At 41.0% G+C, this 23048-nt stretch overlaps 1 protein-coding gene across 1 annotated transcript in view; it reads right to left on the bottom strand.

Annotated features, from left to right (window-relative positions):
* Window positions 1–542: 542 nt before the first annotated feature.
* Window positions 543–23048, bottom strand: part of SLC44A1 (solute carrier family 44 member 1) — an 80308-nt gene continuing 57802 nt past the window's right edge. The window contains exons 7-16 of the mRNA XM_075931356.1: window positions 22294–22383; window positions 20266–20405; window positions 18784–18970; window positions 16157–16322; window positions 11520–11676; window positions 11182–11265; window positions 8700–8837; window positions 7075–7311; window positions 5539–5619; window positions 543–2979 (exon numbers count right to left, since the gene is read on the bottom strand). Of these exons, the coding sequence (XP_075787471.1) occupies window positions 2956–2979; window positions 5539–5619; window positions 7075–7311; window positions 8700–8837; window positions 11182–11265; window positions 11520–11676; window positions 16157–16322; window positions 18784–18970; window positions 20266–20405; window positions 22294–22383 (1304 nt within the window). The 3' untranslated portion in view covers window positions 543–2955. The remainder of the gene's footprint in view (window positions 2980–5538; window positions 5620–7074; window positions 7312–8699; window positions 8838–11181; window positions 11266–11519; window positions 11677–16156; window positions 16323–18783; window positions 18971–20265; window positions 20406–22293; window positions 22384–23048) is intronic.

Genomic DNA, 23048 nt, shown 5'->3' with positions numbered 1-23048 from the left:
CCCTTCTCAGCCACCCCTCACGAGTAAGTATTTCCTAGTGCAGCAGGGAATGGCAGCACTGACATGAGCCTTGATAACCGGATAAGAAGTGTCTAAATCCTTTATCACTGGCAGTGGCCAGCATCTCAGCTGCCACATACAGATTCTCCTGCAGGAGAACTCATATTCCTACTTTCATTTTCAGAACTTACTCTCCAAGCAGCTTTCTCTAGAGACTTGTTTATCACTCTCTCTCCACACACAAAGGAGGGACTAGAAAGGAAGAGGGCAGCTTGTAGTCTGCCACAAATGCAAGTTTCAAAGAGCATCCAAAACACTGAAGAGCCACTGGAAAGCCAGCATAGGAAAGGAATGCTTTGGAACAGCCAGGGCATGTGCGATAGTTCTGTAAGGCATGACCCTACTCTGTAACTGAAAAGCTATGCATGCTGCACCTACACTAAGGAAGGGTACGCATGACTTGATTAAGAACTTTATAATGATAGATACGTTTGAAAATGATTGCTACCCATACAAAAGTGCTGTCCATAACTTCTACACGCTGTGATAATAAAACCAATTTATTTGTAAAACAGGCCCTGTTATAAAAATGGTGCACAGGCAAGATATACAAAAATACAAAATTTGTTTCTGATTACAGTTCCAGTTGTAAGTTAACGGAAAAGCATCCTCCCCACAGCTTCCAGGGAGCAGAGAATCCAAACTTGTGGAACTTGTCTTGGCAGAAATCTGATGGTAGGTCATCAAAGTGAGCAGAACCCAAGACTTCCGCCTGGGCCCATCAAATGATATCTTCAGAAACAGGGTGTAAACTGCAGCTTCTGTGGAGCAGCTAGATACATGACAAATCCTTTCCTTAGCTTTAGAATCCAAATTCTCTGATCCTGCTGAGCCAGTATTTAACTTGCTGCCAAACCCCACAGATTTATGCAAGTATTTTGTGTCCATATTCCAGAGCTACAGCTGAGCCATTGCACTTTTGGCCACTTATGCAGATGAAACTCCTTCTGTGCACAAATTAAGGCTGCTCTAACATCTCCTAGAGGTCCTGACAGATGTATGTAATTTACATTGAGAGACATAACCAGTGCTCCAATTAAAATCCCAGACTAAAGCCCTGATCCAGTTACTGCTTACACAAGTGCAGAACTTTGTTTTCCCAAGCAATCCTGTTGAAGTCAAAGGACCTACTTCTGTGAATAAAGCTATACAGCTGCATAAGTGTTTGCAGGATCAGAGCCTAAGCCAGTTTTTCCCCCTCAAACAGCTACAGTTTATTCATGCTGTTTGGTTTGGGTTATGAAAAGAGTAAATCCTTTTTATTAATCCTGATTTTTATTGCAAGAAGTCTGAAAAAAATTGAAGTATCAAATGACTTTTAGAAAGAAAACAGAAGTTGTTAGCTACCACCGGAACTGTTAAGAGCACTCATTAATTAAAAAAATACAGGATGCTTTTTACCTTCGGCAGCAGTTTAAAGGTCTGATCCTTTGAAAGGAAGCACATAAGCAAACAGTTGCGGATAAAAGCCTGGTGGCATTAATAATATGCTTCTCCACACACCCCTCTTTAATCCATTTGTCAAGCTTAGCTGGAAGGGCTGCTCTCTTTCAAAAGATTTTCTTGTATGGAGTGAACAAACCATCGAGGCATTATTTATTCTTACAGAGCTTGTATTTAGTGCAATAAGTTTAAAAATTCTGCTCTGAAATATTAACTTTACATTAACAAAAATAGTTTTCTTAAAAAATTGTAACAAAAAGGAGTATACAGCATGAACAGATCATGAATTCTTAGCAAATACACTAAGCATTTACCATTACAATAAGCTGAACAATGGAATATTAGCATTCATATCTGGTAAGCTTCAGGAATGAAAATTTCTGAACACTCAAGAATAAAAATGAGCAAGTTCTCTTATGGTTACTGGATAACTTTAGATACCATGGCAGTGTCATTTCCAAAGAAATGTTTATCTACCCTTTCCTGTTTTGCCCATCTGCTACAATACATACAAATATGAATGAGGAAACAGCCAAGGCCTGGCCATTTACATTTACACTTCCTAAATCTCTCTGGAGTTAAATGAAAAACATACAGTACTCTTTGTACAGTTTCTCTCTATGTGCCCAGCATCCTTACCTCTAGTCATGAATGAATCATGAGGAGTATGGCTAAGGCTGAGTTTTAAGGACCAGTTTGTTCAACTGCTCGTTTGTGAAGAATCCATACCCTCCAAAGGAGCCTTACTGAAGTGCAAGGGAGGCTACTGAACTCAAAGAGAAAAATAAAAATAAAATGGAAAACAGTTGCATATAAAACTCATCCTTTCCCATTTTCTAGTTTCTCTTTCATAGAAATGCAGGGGCTCCCACATTTAAATACCTGAGGAGTTGGTTATTTTGATAGCTGAACTTTATAAACAAAACTGAACGTGCAACGCCACTAGACCCCATTGGAGCTGGTGGGTACAAGGACTGACTGCAAATGAGTTATAATTATGACTCTCATTGAAACTCTTTTTAAAACACCTACAATTTGATTTTTTTTAAATCTGAAGCATCTCCTCAGAAGTCTGATATATTTGAGTTTAACTATAAAATCCTAAATGAGTTGATTTAAACATAATTCTCCATTACATTTCAATTTTGAGGGACACCTGATAAATCTGATACTCTAACCCACTGTATTGATTTAATTTTTTTTAAATAAGTGATTCCTCCTCTAGATTGTATCTTAATCAGATAAGAATCTTAACATTTCCATGACCACAATGATTAAAAAACGGAACAATGATAAAGTTGCTTGTAAAAGCCACCCGTATGAAAAGAGTACATGTTTCACAAAAATAATCGTTAAAAAAAGTATTAAATCCCTGTTCCTTTTCTGATTTTGGCTGCTTATTTATATATATTGTTTTGGAATGTCAATGGGTTCCATAATGGCTGGCTAGTTTCAAGATGAACTTGCTCCAGAGGCCTAGAAAACAAAGTCATACAGTACAGTCTTAGACAAATGTCAAAGGACAACTGAAGAAATTGAGCCAAAAGGATCACTACAAAGAGTAAAGTTTGAAACGCTTGTTCTTGAACCTAGACAGTCTCTTAAGAACTGACAACTCCTAAATGTTTCCACTCAGATTTTGAAGAAGTGTAATTTTAGGTAGCCATTTGCATTTCTGAACTAATCTTGAGAGATTCCCTCTGCTTTATAAATGAAGGATCTAAAGCAAAGCAGTGAGGAGCCAAACTCCCAAAGGTGACCTTTAATTTTTGGGTACTCAACTTTAGAAACAGAGGAAATGCTGGACCAGATCAAAACGATGGTCCATCTTGTCCAGTACCCTCTCTGACAGTGGCCTTCAGAGAAAGACATAACAAACTTCACAGTAGGTGAATGTGTGATAACCTGCCCTAAATGAAGATTTTTATCTCAATCTGTACTAGTTAGAGATTGGCATCAACACAGAAGCATGAGGTTTTTAGATCCTTTCCAAAAGGTCAGCATTAACTAGCAGAGATCTGTGTGTCCTTGTTAGCCATACTGCTGATCGAATCCTGCTTTTGTGGACTCCTGCTGCTGAAATTGGGCACCCAAAAACTGGAAGCCACTCCAGAAAATATTGCCCCATAATTTGCCCAAGGCAACAAAGTTAGTATCAGAAGGGGAAATGCAATGTAGAAGTTCCTGCCGTCCTGTCCCCAACTTACACCATCTCTCAAGCAATCCTCTAAAAGGGACCGAAAGCGAACATTTCAAAACTTGAGTACTCAAAGTTACGTTCCTAAAAAAACAAAAAAGGCCCGACTTCCAAGGGTGCTGAGCATGCGCAGCTAGATCAACAGCCTTTAGCATCTCAAACCTGCAACATGCACTAGTTATGAAGTGGACATTACTTGATGTAAGCCAATACTTGGAATTGGGAGCTGAGTAAAAAGCTTTAGGTTAAATCTTTCATTGCTGCCTAACAGATTTGAACACCTAATTCCCTCTTATTTTAATGGGAGCTGTGCAGAGCCATAGATAGCTCTCAACATCCCAGCAGTAGCTTCAAATATTCACTTAGTTGAAATTACTCCTTGAAGAAAATGGTAGCTCATACATATGAAAAAACCTCCTTGATCTACGTATTTAGAAATACATCAGCACTGATGCTTAAACAAATACTTGAAGATGGAGAAAGGTCAGTTGTGACTAAAATGGTGGCCTTCCAGAAGACTGTGCAAGGGGAAGTTTGAACTAATCCACACAGGTCACAGTAAGTGAACAAAACCGCTATCACCGGACTAAGTGTCTATATGCTGTGGAAACCGTATGGGAATTCCTCTGCACGGTTCTCAAGATGACAACAGTAACCAACTCTTGGCACCCATAATCATGACAGACTTTTTCTAACCTAGCCTGGAATGCTAAGACTGATTGTATAAATAAACTTAGCATAATACTCCTCACGGCTACAGAATTTATCAGAGAGAAAGAATTCCAACTTTCTAGTGAAAACACAGGCACAGCCCGGCTTTACAATTGTCACGTTAAAAAGGCATTTTCTACTATAAGGAAATTATTTGGATTTCATTACTTTTTATGATTTAAAAGAGTTACTACCTACTGTTGGAGGAATCAACGTAAACCCCACCCGATGGCAGGTATGGGCGTGACAGGAAACAGTGTTCTAGTGTTGCTATTAACAGAATCATCTCTAATTAGTTCAGTCCCCGTCTTCTATACACAGAAAGCCTGTCTCCCAGTTCTCCAAGTACCAAGATGGATAACTCCACTATCTGTGTTAGTTACAGATGTTCCTTATTACAGGCTACTTTCGCATGCGGTGCCTGTCAAACAGGCACAGTGTAAGTGAAAACAGGGGATGTTTAAGATCTCAGAAGCGTAAGTGATGCATTGTCCCTGTGTCTGACAAAGTAGATGGAAATAGAGAGTGCAAGAAACAGCAACATAAATAGTTAGCAATAAAACAAACAACTGGGAGAAATGTTATTTTAAGCAGGTTGAAAGGACTCACTGTATCCAATCCCCTGCCACCGTCTGAAATCATTTGGTGTGACCCCAAAAGTGCCTGTCCCCATTGTTTGAGCAGACAGCTCCAAAGTGTCTGTCAGGCTTTTATATGGCACAAAGCATTAACAATTTAGTTCACCATGGAAAGAGGATTACATTGGTTTACCCTAGTAATTAATTACAATCTCTGCCTCACAGATCTTACAAAATAAGATGACTGTCTTTTGTACATGCCACTTAGCATGTTGTGGGCATGAATGCAATTCATTTCATTCTTACACTGTATTGCTATTTCACAAGATACAGTTCCTTTCAGCTTACTTTTACAGGAGATGGTCTCAGCTGTGACAAAAACTCTGCCATCCAGGTGATAGGCAAGCTCACAAACAGAAAAAGCAGAACATCTTGAGTGATACAAAGCACAAAAACTTCCCCTGAAGAAGTGCAGTCAGTAAAGACAGAGAGGGAGAGGAAGTAAAAGTGAAATTCTTGGAGGATGGCCACCTCCTCATCTGCACCTACCATTGGTTTTAGCTCTCTGCCTTCAGCTCCACCTCCCTTGCCAGCTTCTTTCATTGATTTTCTGCTGTTCTCCACAAACTCCTGCAAAGTAAATCAAGTGGCTTAATGGTTCTTCCTCTGGCAGTATACTGAGAGGTACAGCTAGGGAATGTGCAAACTATGGTTCTCCTATAAAATTCCCTGGTGTCACAAAAAGGTATTTGTGCCCCAAGAAGTGAATACAAAAGCAAGAACCATCACCTCCCTCTCTCTCTTTTACCCTTTGGCACTCAGATTTCCCATACAGAATAAAAAGAAAATCCTTACAGACAATACTAACTAGCCCATCTGTAGAGCCTAGCACATTTACCATGACCCCAACCATCCCTGGCTTCCACATTCTGATGACTGGCACAAAATCAATACAGATCCCAGCCACTGTTTTCTGCCCAGTGAAAACAGTATGTGGTGTTACAACTGTCTCCCGCTCCTGGAACAGAAAAAACACACTGGGATTGTTTTACTTCTAGCAATGCCTTCTTCTTTTCCCCATAGCACACATCTTCCCAAAACTATTCCATATCCAGGGGTTCATCTTGTGAGATTATTTCTTCCCATGGACATCGCCTTCCCCATTTTTTTAAAACATTAAAATGGAAGCGACCAGTGTATTAGACCTGCTATTAAAGAGACCAACAGATACACTACAGTCCTGTAGTCTTTCAATCCTTCTTTCTATTGTAAATGTGCAAGCATCATGTAAGAAGCTTTTTTTTTTTTTATGAGTTCTATGCCCCTAGTATCTACTGCACCCCTTAGTTGGCGACAGAACTGTAAACAATCTAAACACCAATTCTCTGCACGTTTCTAGCTCTCATATGCTGGATTAGAGAGAGTGATTTTACTAAATTACAGAAATCAGACTATTAACAATAACTGAATTTGAGTCTCTCTGTAGCTTATGCATGAGAGTGCATTTCACATGAAGTGAAACTAAGGCCATATCTCCACTACCACTTATGTCAGCAAAACTTACGTCACTCAGGGATGTGGGAGAAAAAACCCACCCCAATGAGACATAAATTGGGCCAGCATAAATGGCAGTGTGTCCAAATTCTCTCGCCAACATAGCTATTGCCACTCAAAGGGGGTGGTTCAATTATGTTGATGGGAAAGCTCTCCCTCGTCGGCACAGATCTCTCACGTAGCCACCCTTACAGCGGCGCAGCTCCAGTGGCTGCTGTAACTTAATTGTGACAGGGCCTACTTTGTCCCTGTCAAATGAGGTGCTGATATCAACTCAGGCTCAGAGACATACTCCAGGAAAGGGCTGTCAGTGCAGCTGTTTGAGGACTGTCTAAGCCAAGTCTGGTCTCTTGGCCTGGGTAACCAACCCCAACCTGTGCCTCGTCCCTTTCTCTGTGACCAAGAGAAAGATCTCTCAAAATGGCTGACCCTGGAATTTCTGTGCTGAATGGCATCAGAAGCTTGCACTAAAGCATTTAGAGAGAGCAGAGTTCCTTTGACTTGAGGAAGAGGGGAGGAAAACTAACCTACCATGAGAATTTTATCCATGTAGAATTCTCTACCGGGGCTTCCATCGTTGTATTTTGTATCAATGGCAAAACATAAGAAGAGGACGTCCACGACCATTTCATAAATCGACAGGAAGCAGTGGGCAACCAGAAAAGCAAAGAGGCAGACGATAATAAGAGGCAGCACCCACACTGTGTAATCCCGCTGGTAGTTCAGCAGCATAACCCCCGCCAAGCCTGTGCTGCAAACAATCAAGACCTGAAGCAAAGAAAACAAAGACAACAATGATGGCAGAAGCCAATGGAGTCTTGTGTGAGGAGACACACACACACGCCTTTTATTCTCATGGGCACCGACTCCACCACAAGTCACTGAATGCTACCTAAACCCCACATGTCCCTTACTCCAGCCATATTTGCTTTCAGTGCACCGAGAATAATACTATCTTCTCAACTACAAAGCTGCCACTCACCCATCCTTCCAGAGAGAAACAGATACCCTAGTAAGAGAGAACCGTATGATTTAGTCAAATTATCAACTCCTGAGGGCAGCGACCATTTCTAGGTCTGTACCTTGTACAGAACATAAATATTAATATAAGCAGATCCATCAACTAATATGCTTTATAAAAGTTTTGATTGCAGAGATGCACTTAGCCAAAATATCCCTTCAGCATTCTCCAGCCCCTCCTTTTGCAACAGGAAGGCTGCCAAAATTACATGGTGTATGCAGTCTCTACTGTAAACCGAGCCTTTTTTCCTCTCTGATCTAAAAGCCATTTTTTCATGGAGATGTTTTCTGGCATGTTAGACTACTCCACAGAACTGCACTGTGCACGTCAATACCCCCAAGGGACTTGCATCTTCATTATGCACTCATTCCCATTGCACTCTATTGATTTGTTTATTTACTGGATTAGAAAACCTCACTTAGAGTTCAGCCTGCTGTAATCGGGTGTAATAAAAGGAGAGGAGTGAAGAGAAGATGGACAGTTCATCCCACGGACGGACCAAATGCTGACTAGCACTTATGGAGCAACAACTGGGCTCTGGGTTTTCATAAAGCAATAGACAATTGAGCTGTAACAACGGTTCTTAGTAACCTTTTTATCCTGAACATACTTGGTATCCACTCTTTGCTCTTTACCCCCACAGCAGGCAACTCCTAGCTGCCAGTACAAGGTCCTGCTGCCTCCAATTCCATCCCTCCTATGAGAGCTGGTTGAAAATGTCTGAACTTCTTTCTAAAAGCAAACTAGGGGGTTGATTAAAGAAGGTGTATGGGGAAGTGTCTGCTTTCCTTACATTTGAGGTTTTTCACTGGCAAACCAAAAACTTCTGGCCAGGCTTTTTTCAGCTTACACTTGCCAAAGGAAATGGGAGCTAGACTGGTTTTATTGAGAGGAAACTGGAATTTTCAGCAGTACTCCCCCCTCCCCCCCCTATCATCCAGTTTCTTTTGCACTTCCCTTCCCTGCTCAGTTCCCTCTAAATCACATTCCTGACAGGAGGCAGCAGGACGGGATGGGTCACAGTGCCAGGCAGTGGGAAATCAAGCACTTAGGCACACTGTAGCTGGAGAGCAAGAGGGGGGGAAGGTTTCTGACAGCAAGCAGACTTGTCCCAAACAATACAGCACAAGCATACCTTTCCCAGGAACAGCATGAAGTCTCCAACTGTATTTATGGCAGCTACTCGCAGAGCATTCTCTACTAGAATGACAAAGGCATCCTTTGCTGAGGTGCAGAAGTTGGTGCTATTGATAGCTGTGGCTGTATATGCATTCTGGGGAAAAGCAAAATCTGGTTTAAGTCACAGACAATGTCCCTTCAACATTCCCTCAAGTTCTAGTTCAACATCTATCTTGGAGGCCCTACCAAGAAATCACCTGCTAGAGCAACAAGACTTTCTTCTCCCATTCTCTTCCATTCACACTAGAAGGCACTAAGTCATGTGACGCTGGATTTAATAAGGGATTTTTAAAAGTACAAATTTAATCAAGAAATACTGAGCACTCAGTAAATAGGACTATGTAGCACTTTAAAGACTAACAAGATGGGAACTTTCATGGGCCAGACCCACTTCCTCAGATCAAATAGTGGAAGAAAACGGTCACAACCATATATACCAAAGGATACAATTAAAAAAATGAACACATATGAAAAGGACAAATCAAATTTCAGAACAGAAGGAGGATGCAGGGGGGGAGGTAAATGTCTGTGAGCTAATGATATTAGAGGTGATAATTGGGGAAGCTATCTTTGTAATGGGTAAGATAAATAGAGTCTTTATTCAAACTTAGGCGTAAAGTGTTGAATTTAAGCATGAATGACAGTTCAAAGGATTCTCTTTCAAGTGTATTCTTAAAAGGCCTTTGAAGCAGGATGCAGGTAATCAAGTCGTTGAGACAATGTCCTTTCTGGTTGAAATGGCAAGAAACTGTTTTTTCTTTGTGATCCTGTCTAATATCTGTTTTATGGGTATTGATCCTTTGGACTTAGTAGGCTCCATCCCAGAATTAGAAAGGAAAGAAACTATGTAATGAAAAATCCTGTTGGCGTTCACTGCTGATTTCATAAACAAAAGTGGTAGGCAAGGATTTGTGCTGGCTTTTGAGCCACCTTGATGCTGCTAAACCAAGTTCCCCCAGGCAGTGGCTGAATCAAAAGACAGGGAATAACCATTTTTCCACCTGCCTTGCTTATCCTTGCCACATATTTATCAGTTTCACACCAAAATGTTAATAGTAAAAGAAATGGAATCTTTCCGTGGGAGGTTAACATTGACGTTACTTCCAAGTTAAGCAGCTGGGCAAAATTACATGCATATCTCCCTCGGGTCATACAAAAGATTGAGGGGTCATGTGTTTCAGGAAAGTTCCTTTCAGCATTTCTAATTCTGCCCTGCATCACTGAATAGGTAAGCCAAGGGTAACAAAGACAATTTCCAATAATTACACACTTAATTAACAATCTTCATCGAGACAATTAAAAAACAAGGCCTGGTAAGGACAGAACAGGTCTATGCCCAGGCTGCAACTTCATGGATTGCAGTATAGCTTTGTCTGGTAGTTTCATCATAATTCTGGAAACCAAGCTCCAAATAAAGCACCTTCCGAAATGCTATCTCGTGTTTTTTCAAGGAACAGAAGTTCTGTGCAATTTTAATCTGACCCAAGGGAATACTTGCTTACAAAAGGCAGCTAGGTTCACAATCATGTAGGTTTATGAAGCCGAATATGGAAGACTTCCATTATGCAGAATGTATCAAATTCAAGGAACAAATTGAACAATCATACAAACTATAGCACACTTCTCCCAAAGAAAGAGATATGACTAAATGCATCACAATTCACAGTCATTGCCCTTCGTTACAGATTGCTACATTCAAGTTGGGAGGCATAGTCCCCAGCCCAGGCAGATGTACCTGTGACAGCTCTGCTCAAGCTAGCATACTAAAAATACCTTGAGCCAGCTCCCCAAGTACATACTTAGGGTTTCAGCCATGGCTGGACTTGGGCACTAGCGTGATCTGCCATAGCTATGCTGCTGTTTTTAGCATGCAAGCTCATGCAGAACTAATGTGTGTACATCTCTCCGAGATGGGAATTACACCTCCCCTCTGGTGTGCAGACATAGCCTTCGAGCAAGAGGGTGACTTAACAGAAATACATTCTCTCAAATGTGTGATACTTACATATTAAAAAGGAACAAAAAGCTCCACGCTCTGTTACCATAAATACACTTTCAAACTTAAATGTGATGGGGAGAGTGAGCACTGGGGGTCAGGGGTTGTATTCAACCATTAAACTCTAATGCTGCATTGCTTACACACGATGAGTCATTTTTAAAGGACAAAGTATCTTTTCCAGAAAAAGGAATTTGGACAATTTTTCACCCAGGCACTGCAAATGAGGACGAATGTAATAACCTCAGTGAGATCACAATGTACTTTAATTTCAGGAATGGGAACATGATTGAAGTACGTAGGTTCAAGCCATTCCAAAGTACAATTTAACATGTGTCAACGTAAGGAAAAAATTACTCCATCTTCTGGTTTAAGGCTAGCCTTCCTCAATCACCTAAATTGACAGCCTTTATATAAAAAGTCAAAATATATAAAATCTCACCTGATTTAAGTAAGTCAGGCACTTTTCCAGACACCAAAGGCAACAGATGCAAGCTTTCAGCATACATCGAGCACAGGCATTTTCCTAGCGTGGCAACAAGGGGGAGGAAAAAAAAAAAACAAGTACATTAACAAAACCCCAAAGGACAAAGAACACTAACAACCATTAAGTCTAAATGCATGGGCTCTACTTTAAGTGCTGAATATTCTGCAGTCAGCCCTGAAGTTTCATGAAAACACACATTCCCACCCAGCCAGACTTACTGTTTTAGTCAAAATTTAGGGTCAATTTTCAAGCTTTTGGACCCAGTATTTTAATAGGTAGGAAGTTTCCCTTACTTTTCCTTTGAGTTGGGAATGAATATACATTAGGATCATCCGTGGGATCTTCACTAATGTGATAATGAAAGAACCTTTTGCCACTGTTCCCAGGTGGTAACAGATAAGGCGATTTACTGATGCCAGAATAGGAGTAAATGGCAGATTCCTTTTCTCCCTGTGGAAAATCATCAGAGAAAGGAAATAAAGCAATATCATCAATATGGACTTCAGGTGAGACAAAACAGTTACAGACACATTCTGACTGAATTTGCAGGTGAAAAGCAATTTGGTGGTCTCATTCTAGTCTTCAGAGGACACAGCTCATGCATGCATTGAGAAGCAGGGTCCATACCAGTATTAGCTCTAATTTAATAGCAGGACAAGGATGAGTCATCAGCTGAGCTGAGAGAGGACACTTGCCTGTGCTATTGTTATATCTAACCAATGAATATTTTTAAGCTTGACTCTTTTATGAATGTCTTTTTCAGGCATTTTAAGTCTTCCCCTCTCATTCCCCAAGTTTATTTTAGGATTTTCCCTATTTTATATATTGAAAAAAACAAATATGCATTCAGTACACAAAAGCCATTTTCAGACCATTCATATTTCTCAATATACTTATCCACACACCCAGAGAATCAGGTATTAAAACAAAATATGGTTCTGTAACAATACATTTATTTATAAGGATGTATGTATAAGATGAGCTGAATGCACATTCAACATCTTCAGATACTGCTTTTCAGAGATGTATTCTTATAATTCATATTTGTTTCTTCTAAACAAGCTATCGCTACTTCCCACTATTCGGCACTTAGTGAAAGAACACCGGCAAGCATTAAGAAAATAAGCAATCAAAAAAGTACTAAAGGCTTCATGTTAAAACTGCCAGTGTTCCAATAATAAAATGCTTCCCCTAAATTTAGGGAAACCTATTCTTAAGGTGGTTTCAGTTGCAAAAGATAAAAAAGTGGCACCTTCCAGCCCTGCTCTCTGCTTGCACTGAGTCATGCTGACTTCAGTGAGAAAGGTAAGTTTTTACAACTTTCTTTTTATCCTGTTAGCATTGTGGAGTCAGTTTTTAGTGTGCTGGATTCCATTTCTTCTTGCAAAACAATGTATCCAGTTCTAACTTGTTACACCTGTGCAAATAGAAGAAAGCAAATGGCTTGTACAAGTGTAACTGAGGCCCTAATATGGCCAGCAGGACCTTACGACAAGGCTCGGAAGCATTACATTTTTACCAGCAAATGTTGATAAATGTCAACTTTACCAGTATATACATAAAAATAATGCCATCCATCACAGACATTTACAACATGGCAGAGTAAGAAAAATGCTGCTTTAGTATTTATCTGAGTTTACTTTAAGGATGTTTGATTTGTATGTTTTGATAGGGGCTTGTGTTTTAATAGTTATACAAGCTTAAACTGTCTGATTCTCAATGTCTCCTGCCATTGAATAATTCCCCCATCAGCCTCAATGGTGAAAATTTAAATGAATAAAGATTGAAAGAAATACTTGAAATAAACATTGATATTATCCATCAAAATATTTTTATTAATAATATTATCACTCCAAATTCGGCCAACCCTACTTATGACAAGTAGTATTACATGAAATGCAAAGAACCCATCTTGGCTTTAGAGCCCTGGGTGAGAGTGCAGGACTGGCAGTTCAACAGAAGTCTTTCTATATGTAAATTAAGCTCACTTGAATCTAGAAATCATTGACAATGACATGAAACCTCAGTATACCATTTTCACAAAGTCATTTTTCAGACAAGAACCATGTTTTAAAATGCAGGAAAGCAAAGTAGTAGAGGGACATGGATCTTTTGTAACTCAAAATTCCCATTAAGGGATGATGGATGGGGAGCAGGTAAGAACAAATTCATTTACCTTCAGGTAAAATACAGTTAATCAAGTCAGATGCTGGAGATGCAAAAGATTTCTGAAATCATCTGGCCCGCCCCCATGCTGGTGCCAGACTATTCCTGCCTACTGTGTATTTCCTAGTTATGTACAGGTTGGACCTCCTCTGGTCCAGCACTCTTGGGACCTAAGTGATGCCGAACCAGGGAGTTTGCCAGACCAGGAGAAGTGAATGCTCCCCTCCTGACCCTCACTCCCAGGCTCCCTTCCTGGCCGTCAGCCCCACCCTGGGCCACCAGCCCCAATCACTGGACTCTGCTCCTGGTCCCGCCAGGACTTCCGGCCACTCTGAGCTTGTGGCCCCAGCAGGGCACGAGCCCAGGCACAATCCTGGCTGTGCTCCTATTCGCGGCCCAGCTGCGCTCCTGTCCCTGGCCACAGGCTCCCAGATGCTGCACTCGTGGCTCCTAGTCGCTGGCCGCCCTGCACTCCTGGCCCTGGCTAGGCTCCCAGCCACTGCCCCCCCCCCATTGCCAGACTCCCAGCCAGCCTCTGCTCCCATCCCTGATATGAGTACAGCATGATTTATAAATTAGGACTCATGCACAGTGATGGCACATGGAGATTTAATACACGCATTTTGCTGCACTTGAATATTAGTATAGAATCGTGCCTGGATCCATACGACAAGGATGGCTCTAACAGGACTTTCTGTAATCTTAGGAAACAGACAAATGAGTGAATGGAAAGAATTAAAGAACTGTATTTTCAATTAAGTAATCCCAGGCAATTAGTGCCAATTATCTTTAATTTAAATGGAGCTTATTAGCTTTCATACCAAAAGGAGATGAATGTGAAAGAGCTTTCTACTTTAAAAAAAAAACAAAAACAAAATCTCTGTCTTCTTTGTGTATATGGGACATCGGAGCAAACAAGACCATGGCGCTTAACATCTCAGAAGCAAAATGCAGGACAATGTAGCACTTTAGAGACTAACAAGATGGTTTATTAGATGATGAGCTTTCGTGGGCCAGACCCACTTCCTCAGATCAAATAGTGGAAGAAAGTAGTCACAACCATATATACCAAAGGATACAATTAAAAAAAATGAACAAATATGAAAAGGACAAATCACATTGCAGAAGAGGAGGGGGATGCGGGGAGGGGGAAGGAAGGAAAGTAAGTGTCTGTGAATTGATGATATTAGAGGTAGGGAGAGTGGGATGTTTGTGAGTTAATGGTATTAGAGGTGATAATTGGGGAAACTGTCTTGGTAATGGGTGAGATAGTTCAAATGTTTGTTAAGTCCTTGTTGGCAAGTGTCGAATTTTAACATGAATGACAGTTCAGAGGATTCCCTTTCAAGTGCAGATGTAAAAGGTCTTTGTAGCAGAATGCAGGTGGCTAAGTCATTTAGAGAGTGTCCTTTCTGGTTAAAATGGCAAGAAACTGTTTTCTCTTTGTGATCTTGTCTGATATCTGTTTTGTGGGCATTAATCCTTTGGCGAAGTGTCTGAGATGTTTGTCCAATGTACATACCAGACGGACACTTTCGGCACATGATAGCATAGATTATATTTCTGGATGCGCAGGAATATGTGTTCTTGATCTTGTAACTCACTTGGTTAGGTCCAATAATGGTATCAGCAGAATGAATATGTGGACAAAGCTGGCAACGGGGTTTGTTGCAAGGGAAGGTACCAGGGTTGGTATTAGTGTGGTATGTCCTGTGGTGGTTGGTAAGAATCATCTTGAGGTTAGGTGGTTGTCTATAGGAGACTATGGGTCTGTCTCCCAGAGCCTCTGAGTATGGTATCCTGTTCCAATATAGGCTGTAGTTTATTGATAATGTGTTGGACAGGTTTAAGTTGGGGGTTGTAGGTGATGACAAGTGGTGTTCTATTGTTGGTTTTCTTGGGTCTGTCTTGAAGTAGATGGTTTCTAGGCATCGTCTATAGCCAAGCCCTTCGATACAACCGCATCTGCTCTAATCCCACTGACAGAGACCAGAAGCTTCAGGATCTCTACCAAGCATTTATAAATCTCAACTACCCACCCAGAGAAATAAAAAAGCAAATTGAAAGTGCCATTTTAACCAGAAAGGACACTCTCTCAATGACTTAGCCACCTGCATTCTGCTACAAAGACCTTTTACATCTGCACTTGAAAGGGAATCCTCTGAACTGTCATTCATGTTAAAATTCGACACTTGCCAACAAGGACTTAACAAACATTTGAACTATCTCACCCATTACCAAGACAGTTTCCCCAATTATCACCTCTAATACCATTAACTCACAAACATCCCACTCTCCCTACCTCTAATATCATCAATTCACAGACACTTACTTTCCTTCCTTCCCCCCCCCCCCCCCCCCCGCATCCCCCTCCTCTTCTGCAATGTGATTTGTCCTTTTCATGTTTGTTCATTTTTTTTAATTGTATCCTTTGGTATATATGGTTGTGACTACTTTCTTCCACTATTTGATCTGAGGAAGTGGGTCTGGCCCACGAAAGCTCATCATCTAATAAACCATCTTGTTAGTCTCTAAAGTGCTACATTGTCCTGCATTTTGCTTCAACTACCCCAGACTAACACGGCTACATTTCTAACATCTCAGAAGTACAGATAATCAGCTAATTACACTATTTTGAGTTCGCTTTTGCTTTCCAGCTTCCAAGAACACATCTGCTCATTTCAACCACAAACTTTGGCCCTAGCGATATTTGTTGATTCAGTTACAAAGTCTCTTAAGAAAAAGCAGTCTGAAATATTCTCACCTTGTAAAATAGTACGTCACAACAGCTCCAGCTACAGTCATCTGTTGACATGCTAGAATAAATTCACTGATCCAGATAAGTCCTACAACATGGTACCACCACATGTATTTCAGAGGACCCAAAACCCGGAATTCCACAAATCCTTGTTCATTTGAGACAGGGCTACCTAGGAACAAATCAGGAGAAGGAGGCAGATAGTATTTACAACAATAGCTCAGAAAAAAGGAACCATTTGTATCTCACCTAATAACTCTGAATCATTTAATGAGCCGACAGCTCCTAATAAAGCGCTAACATCAGTGTCGCCAGACAGCCAGCTGATAAAGGAGATGACATTGTTGGGTCAGTCCACAAAAATCTTAATTACTATTAATGATTGTGCTGAAGAAGGATTTTAAAATTCTCCACAGCAAACTCACCACCCAACAACTTTAAAAAAAAAATGTTAGCCACAAGGCAATTTGGAAAAAATAATATCAGAATGAGTTCTTATTCCAAAATGTAATGAAGGAAATCTCAATTTTCTGCCCCTACCTTTGTATAAATAACATTTCTTCCTTATGCCACTTATTGAAAGATTGTAATTAGTATTTTTTCATTAGATCGAACAACATTAATGGTCACCTGTATCTTGATGATGCAAGTTTTTCTGCATGTTTTGTGTCTGTATGTAAATAACATTCTATTTGCTAGAAATACTAGCAGTTTCAGAAGATTTTTCCCAAAGAATTTTATACATATTTTAAAACCCAACAGACTTGTCTGATCCAAGTAGCACTTTCACATGAGCTCACTGACATTGTGTCAGGTTTTCCCCAGGCGATGGATGCTCTATTTCAAAAAGCATTAGCACTCACGATGGAGGTCTCTCTCACCCATCAAAAGATGTGAACAGCAAAAGAGATTCAGGAAAATACAGAGAATGGACAAAGCAGGTGCATAACACAGATTCCATTTGAAAGCCATTAATGTTTTCACTTAGGTTTGCACAAGATCTCTTAACCTTCTGTGAATGGTTTAATCTTAATCTTGAAATCTTAATCTTTAATCTTGGAAGTCAAACAACACTATCAAAATAATTTTGTTTGGCATAGTTGAATTACTATTTGGAAAAACAAGTTTTTTCTGACTCTTTTAGAAGTGTTCTGCATTTTGGCTGCTAGCAGTCTGTTAAATATGGATATACAGCATGTATGGCCGTGCTACGGCAAAGACTTAAATTTAATACAAAACACTTTGTCCCACTGACATCATTGTAGCTACTCACAGTTCATAAAAACTAAGCATATGCAGTACTCCTTGCTGGATCATGACTGTGGGTACAAACAATTCAACCTGAGCAAAGCTTTTTCCTTATTAAAACCCAAACTTTGGCTCTGATGATGCAGAACTGGGACCTCAACCATTTTCAGGTTGTGACTCTCTGTTCTCCAGATAATAAATATCATATCAAATAAACTTATAACAGTACAACAACAAAACCAAAGACAAATTCTATTAGCTCTGTCCCTTATTAAAAACTGGGCCAAAAAACCCCCAAATATTTTCCCCATAGTTAGGCTGAAACAGTTATATGATCTAAAGAGTGTTAAAATTACTATATTGCATTAGAGCAGTTGTGAAGTAATTGTTACAACATTTCAAATATCAGGTTCCTATAACACCTTCTCCTTAAGCTTCTAGCTAGAATCCTGCATATTCACAGAGAGAAGAGTGGATACCTGTACAGGGCTCTTTCACCCCACCCCCCCCTCCCCCGCCTGATCCCTCTAAATATGGAGGGGAACAGAAATTAAATCTCTCAATATTTTAAATAGGACATTATTTCAAAAGTTCAATGTCTGAAAATAAAATCAAATGGATGGACTGAAGTTGTACATTTCCTGACCCAAAAAAAAAAAAAAAAAAAAAAAGTCTCAACTGACATACTGGCATGCTTCTTTTGCATTTTATTTGCAGAGTTACAGAAATTAATGAGACAGCAAAAAAGAAGACATGACCCAGTTTGAAAGCTCCCCTTACAAGATAGCTAAATATTTCCCCAGCATGGGTAAATCCATGAGTGGCATAAAGCTGACACAGTGAATTCTTCGCCTTCCTTTCCTAGCCCCCCGGCGGTATATGGAGTATGCCATAACCAGAACCTACTGTTTTCAAACAAGTCCCAGCTACTGTGACAGTCTCATGGAGATTTACTGCTTACACGTGTAACAGCAGCCCTGCAGCTGCTCTTCTTCATAACAAAAACAGTGATAGGAAGTTACTTCCAGAGCACCAATGAATATTTTCACACCTGAACACAGATGTGCACAAGAACACAGTAATCTCTCTCAGTACTAAAGTACTCACTGTGCTCAAAGTATTCAGAAAGACACTCAAGCAGAGATATAGAGGAGCAGAACAATTCTTATTTTCTAACTGTGATAGAAATGTAGCCTTGTTAGTCTGGGGTAGCTGAAGCAAAATGCAGGACAATGTAGCACTTTAAAGACTAACAAGACTAACTAATAAACCATCCTGTTAGTCTTTAAAGTGCTACATTGTCCTCTATTTTCTAACTGTAACTATATCTAAAGTCTACGAGAAAGTACCAATGTTTATTTAAAAGAAACAATATGGTCACATACCTGTAGTGCCAAGGAAAAGCAGGACCATGATCCAGTAGCTCCAAAACAGGATGAGGGCAAAGAAAGTCCAAAAGGGCTGGAAGACTAGCAGTGGCAGGTGAATGAAAACCTTGCCAGCCACGTGGAACAAGGCAATGGTGAGAGCTACTCGCTTGCGCATAATTAACATTATCAAGAACAAGATAACCTGGGGAGAGAAGTTTCCAACTGACATTTTAGGTGATGAAAAGCAGACCATCAGGTGCAGTAAATAATACAAGATCTTCAAGAAGAGATCAGTTTGCCTAAGGCCTATCCACAAGTTTACACGATTTAATCACACAGTTTGCCTAAGGCCTATCCTCAAGTTTACACAATGTAATCCTGCATCAAATATTTAGAGGTCAGGTTATCAATACAAACTATTTTCGGTGACTCCAGCTATCTTTAAAATTACATTTTTGAACTGACAGACTGACAAGACCATATACCAAATTCTATCACTCACCTACATTGTGCAACCCAGTGAAAGCAACAGGATTGTACAGGTGCATGCAAGGGCAGAATGTGGCTACCGTATTTTCCGGTGTATAAGGCTACTGGGCGTATAAGACGACCCCCTAATTTTTTAGTTAAAAGATAGGGTTTCGCCTTATACCCCAGCGCCCCTCCGCCTCCCCGGCTTTGCTCCCGGTGTCCCTGGTCTGCTGGAGACGGTCCCCAGCAGACCAGGGACACCGGGAGCAAAGCCTCTGAGGATGCCCCGGCAGCAGGACAGCCCCGGTGCGCCTGGGCTGCCCCGCCACCGAAGCCCCTCCGTGGCTTTGCAAAGCCTCGGGGGAAGCCGGCGGTGGGGCATCCCAGGCGCGCCTGGGCTGCCCCGCCGCCGGCTTCCCCCGAGGCTTTGCAAAGCTGCGGAGGGGCTCCGGCGCGCCTGGGCTGCCCCGCCGCCGGCTTCCCCCAAGGCTTTGCAAAGCCGCAAAGCTGTATACCCGGCGTATAAGACGACCCCCGATTTTTGGGGGATGTTTTTTAACATCAAAAGTCGTCTTATACGCCGGAAAATACGGTAATATTTTGCCACAGAATCTAGAGAACTTGGCAGATACGTTTACAAAAAGGTTTCATGACAGTAACCCTCCACACAGGCATGCACTAACTAAACTGAAACAGTATTTATAGTTGATTTATCTGACAAACAGGACCCAAGTGTAAGTGAACATACAGATTAAGTCTCCAATCCTGAGGCTGTTCTGTGCATGGAAGTCCCAGTCGACTTCTGAGAGTGGTAGCTGTTGGTGCAGGCCCTACACTCTCCCTCAGAAGAACAGGTTTACTAGAACAAAGCCTAACTAACAGTAGAAAGTGCAGCAACAAACAGGGATACTATTTCAGAAGTGTTTTCAATTTCCATGCACACGCTACAAAATGGCATTGACAAGCCAAAGAACATGGCGAGGACAGAAAAAAGAACTACGATTTTGACAAGGACAACACGCTTACCGTGAAGACAGTAGCTGAAATGGCATAGACCAGGAGGGCCTGATGATTGTCTTTGGCTACTTGAAGCTGATCAGCAGAAAGAGTTTCATCATCCAACTTTCTTTGCTTAGCATACAGCCACCACAGTACTCCCGTGCCACCTACGGTTTGAATGAAAGACAGGACAAATAGCATAATTCCCTCAACTTAACAAATGCACAACAAATGGAACCAGCTGGACACAGCACAGTCTAAACTGACAAAAACTATCCAAGAGAGCTGATGCTACTCCAAAGGAAGTATTTTGAAGGTAGAGTACTCTGGCTTCTCACTTGTCTGTTAATCAAGCAAAGGCTCTCCCTGCACCGCTCCTACCCTGCTAGGGCCATCTGAAAATCAGGTAGCTCCTTGGATTGGTACTCCTCATTTCATGTGTTTTAGAGAGAATGAGGGGAGCCACTTGTCAGGGGAGGCACGGTAAGGGCAGATACTGTTCCCATATGTCAGGCATTAGAGGACTGGAAGGGAAGGACAAAAGCAGAAAACAATGTGGTGGGATGTGTATGGGAAATTAAAATGGAAAAACTGAGAGAGAGTCCCAGAGGATGCAGAGAAGTAGTAGTACAAAGAAAAAGGAAGAAGTGAAAGGGTAAACACTTCAAAGAGACGTGCCACCAGGGAAGAGGAAAGGAAACAATGAGGAGTCAGAGAGAGAATCCATGGATACTTGAAACAGCACCTCAGATAAATCACAGCTAGGTGGCCATGCATGAAGAAGAACTGATGCATGTACTGCAAGTGTAGGAACGACAGAAGAGCCAGCTCACATCACCTGCCACGAGAAAATGAAAAATAAAAATAAAGGTGAAGGAGAAGGAGAAGAGAGGAAATCTCCCATTAAAAAAACTCCCTGGGGGAAATCCTACCCCTACTGATCAGAAGCAAAACTCCCATTAACTTTAATAGGCCAGGATTATACTTTCCGGCTGCTGCCACGTTTCCAAGACAGAATTCTCTTTGATTTGGGATTCCATACCTCCAATGAATTAACCTTTTCCTTCTGACATTTCTTTTCTCTTTCCACAGTTCCCCTCTCCCCTCCCTCAAGGTCTGAGACTCAGCTGCAGTGTGCCTATCTAAAGTGCAAAAATCTTAGTTGACATATTTTGTTCATTTCAAAAGATTCAGGATGTTCCAGATTTGCCATATGGGGATTCCAAAAACAACAGACTAATGTAAACACAAACAGCGTCTCTCGCAAAACTCCATTTTTAAGTCTTCGCATTAGGTGCTGTTTTTCAGGATGTAATCAAAAGTCAGTGGGGCAGTTCAGAAAACCTATACGATCTTGAAAGTATTTTTTTCTAACCCTGGCAGGTCATGATTAAATTATGGCTGCCATCTATTTTAGCATTTCCGCTGATCACTCAAAATGCTTCTGCATTATTGAAACATCAACTATATAAAACTTCAGTTCCACGAAGTTTAAAGTGTATAGAGTAGATCAAAGCGGTCAGAAAACAGCTCCAATGGGCTGGTTAGGAATTCATATTACACTGCTGTTACGTGCCCTGGGAACCTAACCAGCCCCCATGCCCTCAATAGTCCCCCAGACTGCAGGAAGTTTGCAAGGAGAGGAAGAAAAGTGATGGAAAAGCCCCTGTGTTTCTCACTGATTAAGTGTATTGAGCACAGCTCAAGCCACCCAGAGGACCCATCCTAAATGTTAATGGTAGTGCTCTGCCCCACAGGGCTCTGTACTGGGTAGATTCTTCGTGTCTCACTCTCCAGGTTGTCATGGGCTATGTGCGCCCTCATCCATCAAACAGCAGGTGCAACAGTTGTGTGGCTGGGCAAAGAGCAGCAGTGACTGAATCTAACCCAGTTCTTCTCAGCCAGAAAGACAGCAGTTTCCCCATGGAACCTTGGGGCAGGTCAGTGTAAAGCAGAAAAAAAGAATCGTCTCTGAGTAGGATGCTAATGACCTTTGGAGTGAGGGAGAGACATCAGAACTTGGCTCTCAACGCCGAAGAAACGAACTAGACTTACCAAGTGATCCCAGAACGACAAGAATTGTTAAGATCCAAACCAGTACTCTTGAAATGTACCTGATAATCACCATCAAAATCATGGACAGCACTGCAGAAAAGACAAATATAATAAGCAGAGCAATTATTTCAAACAGGAACAACCCTACAAAGGTATTTTTTCCATGAGCAAAAGGTAGGAAGTTCAATTGCACGCTCTACACTAGAGATAACTGCATATTAATGGAGTCTTTTATAGAAGGAATTTTTTTTGTCCTATGGCTTTCAAACTTATTTCACAAATACACAAGGAAAATCAGGTACCTTCTACAACTCCTGCTTTTTGCTAAATAAAAAGTGTGTGTGCGCGCATTAACATAGTACACTATTTATATATATATATATATACACACACACACACACACACACACACACACACACACACACACACACCCCATAGTATAGTCACACAAATGTATTCAGACAGTGACCGAACAAACAAGAGGACATGACAGAAGTGTGAGTTTAATATCATGAGTTGGAAAAACAACTACACAACTCTGAGCAGCAGAGGAGAACTCACATGCAAACACACATGCTAAACAAGTGCAGATATTATGATGTATTAAGATGTCATGTTTGTTACAAGGAAAAATTACTGCTGTGTGCTTTATCTTTTTTAATCAAATTGGGTTTTTAAAGAGTTTATTGATTCTGCAATAATTTTTTACTTGCAATTTTCACATTTCCTCATCTACTCTTCATTGTTTTCCCCAT

The sequence above is a fragment of the Pelodiscus sinensis genome, chromosome 6 (assembly GCF_049634645.1).
Source record: "Pelodiscus sinensis isolate JC-2024 chromosome 6, ASM4963464v1, whole genome shotgun sequence".
Classification (NCBI taxonomy): domain Eukaryota; kingdom Metazoa; phylum Chordata; order Testudines; family Trionychidae; genus Pelodiscus; species Pelodiscus sinensis.
This window is presented reverse-complemented; position numbering and strand designations above follow the sequence as displayed.